Source organism: Alligator mississippiensis, chromosome 1 (assembly GCF_030867095.1).
Source record: "Alligator mississippiensis isolate rAllMis1 chromosome 1, rAllMis1, whole genome shotgun sequence".
Lineage (NCBI taxonomy): Eukaryota > Metazoa > Chordata > Crocodylia > Alligatoridae > Alligator > Alligator mississippiensis.
Genome location: NC_081824.1, coordinates 428,570,903 through 428,579,446, shown reverse-complemented (window position 1 = coordinate 428,579,446; position 8,544 = coordinate 428,570,903). Strand labels below are relative to the sequence as shown.

General features: G+C 53.4%; 1 protein-coding gene across 1 annotated transcript; it reads left to right on the top strand.

Moving 5' to 3' along the window:
• Window positions 1–428: 428 nt before the first annotated feature.
• On the top strand, window positions 429–4,453 carry RASL11A (RAS like family 11 member A). The gene is made up of 4 exons (XM_006267756.4): window positions 429–2,488; window positions 2,606–2,662; window positions 2,766–2,845; window positions 3,577–4,453. The coding sequence occupies exons 1-4, from the start codon at window positions 1,810–1,812 to the stop codon at window positions 4,027–4,029; spliced, it is 1,269 nt and encodes a 422-aa protein (XP_006267818.3). The 5' UTR covers window positions 429–1,809; the 3' UTR covers window positions 4,030–4,453.
• The last annotated feature ends 4,091 nt before the right edge of the window (window positions 4,454–8,544 follow it).

Sequence of the window (8,544 nt, the reverse complement as noted above, 5' to 3'; positions counted from 1 at the left end):
TGCATGGGGCCAAGCCCCGCCTGCTTCCACCTGGGGCAGCCCATGTCACACTCCTGCCCACACCCGCCCTGGCCCCAGCCAGTGCACACAGCTTCCTGATGGGGCTGCTTTCCAGCCACGTGGCCTCTTATAGTGCCAGGCAGGCAGAGTGGGTGGAAGGTGGCCAGGAACTGGAGCTGGAGTGCTGAGGCAGGCGCTGCCTGGCTGCAGCTTTCCCCCCACCTGTCGGCTGCTTCTCTTTGCTACCTGCTGCCTGGAATGGTTCAGCAGGGGCAGGAGGAAGAGGAGCCAAGTAGCACCAAGGCAGCTGCAGCAGTGGCAGGAGCAGCCCTGCTGGGAAGCTGCATAAACTGGCCAGGGCTGGGTCAGTGCCATAAGGGCGTGCAGGGCAGGTGCAGGCCAGAGCATGGTGTGGGCTGCCCTGGGTGGGGCTTAGCTCCATGTGGAGTGCCACAGGGGCAGCTGCAAGCTGGATACAATCAATTGACTGGCCAGATCCAGCCCTATTTTGCCCATCCCTGCCAAAGGCCCTACACAACAGGGCCTGAGGATTTTTCTTCACAGTCTGTATTAGGAGAGGTATTTCCTGTAGTCAGCAATATAGCAACTCTGCACTGGTAGGTGGGTGCTATGCTTCTTCCAGAAGTCTAGGACCTAGGCTTCTTTGAAGTCTGCCTAGCCTAGCTAGGCTGTCATGGTATGTGAACTTTGGGACAGAAAGAAAAAAGGGGAAAGGGGGTAATCTTATTGTTAATTGTGTACACTGTTCCAAGATAAGGAAGGTAGGGAGCTACCTTTCTTCCCATGAAGGTTATAACCTAAATAGAACAAATCAAAGGCAAAACAATGCGAGACTCAGAGGAGCGAAGCTATTGTTCTGAGACATCTGCAATGAGGATGACAATGACAGAATTTTGATATGCACAAGTTTTCTCAACACGTGACTTTACATGCAATAGTCTGCGTCTTTAGCCTGCATTAGTCATTGTGCGAACATTTAGTTACATGGGAAGTCATTACTCATGCAGGTCATCTCACTGACTTTAAAGGTGAATAAGAAACGGAAATTAAAGCTGAGTATAAAGGAAATCATCCCACCATAAGAGAGAATAGTCTTGTGAAGGGGTGAAAATGCCATTACTTAAGAGTGGACAAAAGCGTGAGACCATATATAAGGGGGATCCTGGGTGTTGAACTATACAACCTCTGGAAGTCCCTTCCAACTCTGCTTTTTAATGATATCACGTAGGGCAGAATGCTGCCCTGGTAGGAGGAACACAAAATAGTAAACTGGGCTTCTCTCAGCTTCAATAAGTGACCCCAGGCAGGAGTCTTGTGGCAGTTTAGCCCAGGCAGGAGTGTTCCTTCATCCCGACCTGCTGTTCATTGTACCAACCTTTTAGCATACAAAGGAGTTGTACCCATTTTCTACAGCCACCGCGGGGGAAACAGACAGTTACTGGTAAGAGAAAAACATAGGGCACTTAGATGCCGTAGCTCATTCTTGCAACAGAATGTAAGTAGGCTGTGAGAGGCAGGGTCCCTGCAGTGTGGGCCTCTTCCAAGAAAGCCATGAGGTCTGAAACGCATCCGGGGGAGTCTAATGAAAGAGGACCAAGAGGATGACTCAAAGAGGAGGCTGCAGAAGTGGAAGCAGAGACCCACCAGCTGTGCTCCCTGCACAGGGCTGGGCTGTGCCACTGCTCCTGCTGGGACTCAGACCTGGTGATTCCTGGCTCAGGCCCATGGGCACGTCTAGGGGCAGGAAGGAGTTGTACCCGGTGGTCAGCATGGCGCTCTTTGAGGCATATGTTAACAAAGGTGTATAGAAGCAGGCCCCGCTGTCCGGGTGCTCGGTTTTGTGGCCATGTCAGAGCTGACAGCAGTTGGGGGAAGATTATAGATTTACACCGGCTGATCCCACCGGGGAGTGGGGGAGATGCACTCTGGAGGTGCTCGCCAGCCCTGCTTCTCTGGGATCCCGCGGGACGGGACGGGAGGACACACCGCATCATACACGCGCCGCTAGTGGAGGCAGAAAGGAGCAGATCCGCTCCGGGGCCCGGATCTGACCCCCGGGGCTCGGGGCGGCCGCAGTGGGAGGGCGGGAGCTCCGGCGGGCGCCGCCGCCTCCGCCCTCCCGCAGCCGGGCCCGCACCCCCGCGCTGTGCGCAGCCCGCCCCCCGCCCGCGCCCTGCGGCGGCAGCGAGGGGCCGGCCGAGCTCCTCCTTCGCCTTCAAAAGCGGCCGGCGCCGCCGCGGCTGCAGCAGCAGTGCTTGCGGGTCGGCGGGGGAGCGGGAGCGGGAGCAGGAGCGGGGCCCGCGGCAGGCGGCGCTGGGGCCGGTGCCCGCTCGCGGCGCGTCCATGCGGCCGCCCGGCATGTCGGGCACCTGCCTGCTCGCGCCCATCCCCGAGGGCGCCGCCGACGGGCTGCTGGGCACGGACATCAAGCTGGCGGTGCTGGGCTCGGGCCGCGTGGGCAAGAGCGGTGAGTGCGGCCGGCGGCTGCACGGCGTGCCCGGGCGGGCCGGGGCGGGGGGCGCGGTGCCCGCCGGGGGGGGCGAGGGCAAGGGCGGCACTGACGGCGGCGCCTCTTTGTTCGCAGCCATGATCGTGCGGTTCCTCACCAAGCGGTTCATCGGGGACTACGAGCCCAACACAGGTGAGAGCCGAGCGGGATCGCGCCCCCCCCGCCTTGTTTCACGCCGGTTTCCTCGGGGCCAGACGCCCACAGTTTCTTCTTATTCTGTCTTCTCCTTTCCCAGGGAGCCTGTACTCCAGGCTTGTTCACGTGGAGGGAGATGAAGTTTCCATCCAGATCCAGGACACCCCGGGGTGCCTTCAGGTAGGGGAACCCTTCCAGAGGGGCTCTGGTGGGCATCATTCCCCTGCAGCGGGGGAGCTGGGCAGGCGCTCGCCTCATCCCGCTGTTGCTGGGGCCACGCTGCCCGCTGTCCGGTTCTCTGCCCTCTGCAAGCAGGCAGCCTTGGAGGCACAGCAGCCAATTAGCCCCTGGCTCAAAGGCATTAAGTTGCAGAGACGCTGCAGTAGCTGGTTAGAAAGCAGGGGTCTTGCTGACTTGTGTCTCTTAAAAACCATGTGTCTTCCAAGAAGCACGTATTGCCGGCGACTACACTAGCTCACAATGCCTAGGATGTGCCTGACTGTGTGTGGGTTGTGATTGATTGAAACCATGGCTAAAAGCTGGTCCCTTACTGCCGAATTATTTAGGACTCGGGAGGGAGCGTGTTTTGCGAGTTTCTTGCACCTCCTTACTCTTCCTTCTTGAGGGCTGTCGGCACTTCATTGGCCCCAGAAGTTTGGCATCCTCTCATCTAAAAAGACTAAGTCAAATATACAAATACCAGGAAATGCAATGCAGCTGTCTTTCTTGAATCATCATTTTAAAAATGCCAAACAGTGAATAGCTGGACTTAGTCTCTTAATTCTTAAAGTTAGACTTGGAAAACCTCAGCTTATGTCTGATGTCCTGTTTCTCTGAGTTTGTTTTAAAGGTGGCATAACTTCTGTTCCATGTTTCCAGAGTCTAAGTAACATCAGATCATTTCTCTGTAGGTGAAGGAAGACTTTGTGCAGGTATTGGACTCTTTTTCCAGATGTGTGAAGTGGGCAGAGGGCTTCCTCTTGGTTTATTCCATTACAGACTACAGTAGCTATCAGTCAATTCGTCCTCTTTATCAGCACATACGCAAGGTTCATCCGGACTCTAAGATCCCCATCATTATTGTAGGGAACAAAGCGGACCTCCTCCATGCCAGACAGGTACAGACAAATGATGCAATACAGCTGGCTAATGAACTGGGCAGTCTGTTTTTAGAAATCTCTACAAGTGAAAACTACCAAGGAGTCTGTGATGTATTTCAGTATCTTTGCAAGGAAGTTAGCAAACTGCACCACACCAGCAGCAGAGACAAGAGGAGATCATCCATCATCACTCGACCCAAATCTCCAAACATGCAAGACCTCAAAAGACGTTTCAAACAAGCTTTATCTTCCAAAGTCAAGTAAAGCCCAACACTCAGATCATGTGCATCTAAATAGACTTTATTTTTATAAACTGAGAGCTTATAAAAAAGTCTTTATTTTTGTACTGTTGTCATTGATGTGTATGTAGATTTGTTGGGAATACACAATTTTCCTGTGTTTCTTTTTTTGTTTAAAAAAAAAAAAAAAATCCCATACTGCAACTAACTTGACATTAGTAGTGGTTTGAGAAAGGGATTTAGGCCAGATGCCGTGGTTGTCTTTTTGTTTTTGGGCAGTGACTTGCTATTCAACTGTGGTCAAGTTACTTTGTCTTTGTGCCTCTATTTCCCCATCTGTAAAATGGGGATAATAAATGTAATATATTCCTACCTTTTGTAAAATACTAGGTGATCTTTGGATCAAAGCTTTATATAAGTGCAACGTATTATTAAAAGAGAAATGATAACTGGTTGTAAAAGTGCTCTTTTAGCAAGAAATGAAATCTGTCTGTTTTCCTCAGCATGCTTGGGTTTTGACTGTTTCCACTGATGTCTGTAAGCAAAGGCAAGGCAAGAGACTTACATGGAACAACTCTCTGTAGTCTAAACCAATAGTGTTCAATTGCTGGTGTGGAGATGACACAGCACCACACAAAACTTTCTACGGGTCTAGAAATTTGGTGCTGGGGTGTGGTAGCAATTAATGCTATTGCCAAATTTCAGAGTCCTGCAGGCCAGGCACTGTAGCCCTGCGCACAGGGGTACAGCTGTAGGCATGATCTGGCATGAGGCCTAACCTGACATGTGGTGCTGGGGCCCATTCTAGTGTGTGGGGCTAGGGCCATGTGCTGGAGCAGGCCCACAGACTAGATCTGGCCTGTAGACTGACCCCCCACACCACTCAGTTCACAGGGCTGAAAGGCTGTTAGGCGCTAAACTGTAAGCTATTCTGGAGTGGTTTTAATAGTTGCTCAATAGAGGTCCTATGACATGAATTCATTGCTAATTGGCCTGAGAAATGAATGACCCCATCTCTGAAGTAAACATGACATTTTTGTTGAGCTGCAGGGGCTTATTTTGTTTACAAATTATTTATTAACAAATCCAACTTATCAAATAACCAATTTAACATTTCAAGTTGCACCCGATCCCTTAAAATTCTAATATTATAAAAGCCTTAAGTCGGTCTGTCTGTCCCTAATGCTTTATTCTCACTCTGATTGGTTGTCTTGGCAGCCAATCACAATGCTTACTGAAATAACCAATCAGAGTGCTCTGCACAGACAGAAGCACAGTCATGACAGAAGGGGACTGAGGGGCTGGAGCAGTCCCCCTTCACCCCTGCTGTGGCCCTGGTCCTTGGAGGCAGAGGGGGGCGGCAGGGATGGCACTGCCATGTCAGTGAGGACTGAGGGGCCAGAGCTGGGGGGGCTAGGCCAGCAACGCTGGCCTCACCCCCAGCCCCTCAGTCCCTACTGTCATGGTGCACCATCTCTACTGTCCCCCCTTGCCTCCAAGGACTAGGGCCACAGCGGTGTGGGGCACGAGCCCAGCACCACTTGCCTCGCTACCCCGCTCCAGCCCCTCAGTCCCTGCTCTCATGGCAGAGTTGACCTTGCCTCCCTCCCCAGCCCTGCTCCTTGGAGGCAGAGAGGGACAGAGGTGGTGGGGAAACAGGCCCGGACCTAATGCGGCAGAGGAGGAGGGAGGAGTGGGGGGGGAATGGGGCCGGACAAGAAGCAGGGACAGGGCTGCACACGGGGTTCCATCCTCCCCTCCCCGCCCCCCAGCCCCGATGACGGGAACTGAGGGGCCGGAGCAGGTGGGCGAAAGGGGGGCACAGGGCCAGAGGCAAAGTGGCAGCACAGCAGGGCATTGGGTGGTGCTGCTCCATCCCCGCCGACCCCCCGACCCCCTCCGTCATTCTTGACAAGCAATTGGCTAGTATACATAGTACCATTTATCTATCGTCCATCAGCAGTGTTCCCTTAAGTCATAGGTGCCAAGTATATGGGGGCCCAAGGTCCTTGGCCCCCTTGGGAAGAGGGTAGGGTAACCACCTGGCCCTAATTGGGCGGGGCAGTCCTGAAATGGGAACATCAAGTCCTGGGCATAGGCTGCGTGACTCCAGGGCAGCATTTGTCCTGGAATCACAGTATCGTGCAGGGATCTGGGTTTTCCATTCACTGTGTAAATAAATGTGGTAAACAGTAGGTTTCCCCTTGCAGGCTGGCAAGAGTTCTGGCCTACAAGGGGCTGCAGGAACTGGGACACAGGGAGCAGGGGGTGCCACATGCATGTGTGTGTGTGCACACATTCTTGTGGCCAGTAATACAGCCCCAGGCAGAGGTGGAGAGTAGCTCCCCCAGCTGCCTGCAGGTAAGTCTATGGGGGGAGGGGGCATAGATTGAAGTCTACATGGTGAGGTAGTGAGGCAGGGGCTGAGCCTGGGGAGGCGCTGCCCAGCCAGGGAAGACGTGGGGCTTAGAGCAGGGAGGGGGAAAAGCCACAGGCTTTTCCGGGGGGGCACAGCTCCCTGCTGCTCCTCACATTCCTGGGGAGGGGAGCATGGGGGGAGCATGCCCCCCAGATTTGTGCGCAGGGAAGGGGAGAATGCAGGCTGCCTGCTGTAGCCTCGAGGCTTCCTACTGTGCTGTCCTCCCCGCAGGAGCCCTATGCTGACTGTGCCTACATGGCAAGGCACCCCCTGCCTAACCACGCTGCTGCTAGGTGGGAAGGGGGTGCCTTCCCATGGCAGCATGGTCAGCAAGGGCAGCCTCCCATCTCCCCTTCCTGGCAAAATAAAAGTTGTTGCCTATGACCCAAGACAATGTCCACAGAGGATTCTTGTGTTTTCTTTTCCATTTAGTCTCTAGTAGTTCCTTTATGGTTTGCTGGATGTTAAGTGTTTGTGTTTCTTCATCACTTTGTGTAACCTTTTTAATAATTTACCCCCCTTTTTTTCTAAATGACAGTTTTGTTTTCTCTGAAGAGAGAGAACTTGGACGTGATGTTATTTATAAGAGTCTTATCTGGTAAAACTATGTCCAGAGACTTCTACAGAACTGCCTATCTTCCCCTTGCTGTTATTAATTACTGATCTTTTGCCTTCCAGGCCTAGCCTTCCCTTCTGCAGCAATGGTATCCTAATCTTTTGCCTATGTGGCCATTTCTACAGTATTTGACTTCTCACATTTTCAGCAGAACGGCGCACCTATCACCTTTTGATTTGTTCATGGACATCTTATTGACATCAGTGAGAATCTTTGTGTAGAGTGAAGGCAGCAGGTAGCCCCGCAACTTTATGGCAGTATCAAGTAAGAGATATTCAATGAGAAACCACCATTTGAAAATCACAAAAACAAGTAGTTTTACTCAGGGCTAAGTTCAGCACATAAGCAGCCCATGTAAGCCTGTTGGTCCTTCAGCAGGGCTGCCCAGGTAAATGAATCCAGTCAGACTATTCTTAATGGTCCTTTCCTCTTTCCTTCAAAGACACTGGGAAAGCTTCCACTGAGTTAAGAAAAAGAATCAAGCCCAGTAGCAACCTAGCCCCCCACCATGCTACCATGAAAGCAACCTCTGGGACTGGCTACTGGGGTCAAATACCTCTGGTTAATTAACACCTGTGAAGAGGCACTATGAACAACTTGCTAAAACTGAAGTGAGATACATGTGAAGAATTCCCTCATAACAGGAAGCCCACACTGAGGTACAGAATAGTATTGTCTATGGCAGGGGTTTTCAACCTTTTTTAATAAGTGTACCCCTTCTGTCTCAAAGTTTCATCTCATGTCCCCTTTTATATTTTTTCTTGTTTTTAAGTGGGAAGGGCAGATCAAGGCCCCCGTGGTGAGGGAGGGCATGGGCCTGGGGCTGGGGCAGGGCAGGCACTGTACAGCTGGGGTGGGACATGGAAACAGAGCCACGAGCAGCTTGTCCGGGGAGCATGGGGAGGGAGGGGCAGCTCCCACCACTACACGCACCCTGGGAGGTCATGTGGGACGTGTGCCCCCAGATCTGTGTGCAGGGCAGGGCGGGCTGCCGCTGTGGGCTGGGGCAGTGCTGGGGTGCCCCCCAGACAAGCTGCTGGCAACTCTATCCTATGCTCCGAACTGGCTCCAAACTGGCTGTGCAGTGCCAGTGCCTGCCCCTGCCCCAGCCTGAGCCCCGCTCCCTCCCTCACAGTGGGGGTTTACATGAGTGGGGCCATGGGAGGGGTTGCAGCCACTCCAGAATTTGCCATAGTCCCCCAACCTCCCTCACAGTGCTGCTGCCCACCCTGAGCACAGCATGGCCTAGCCCCTGCCCAGGAACAGCCCAGTGCAGCCCCAGCTCCAGCCCACAATGGCAGCCCACCCTGCCCCATGCGCATATCTGGGGGCACATGCCCTCCATGCCCTCCTGAGGGTGCGCATAGTGGCGGTGCTGGGAGGAGGAGCTGAACAGGGGTGCAAGCCTCACACATGGTGGCTGCCAACACCCACATCTGCCACCTCCCACCACTGCACCCTGCACCACTTTTCCATGGCTGGTTGCATGTGCGGCTCTGCAGGGC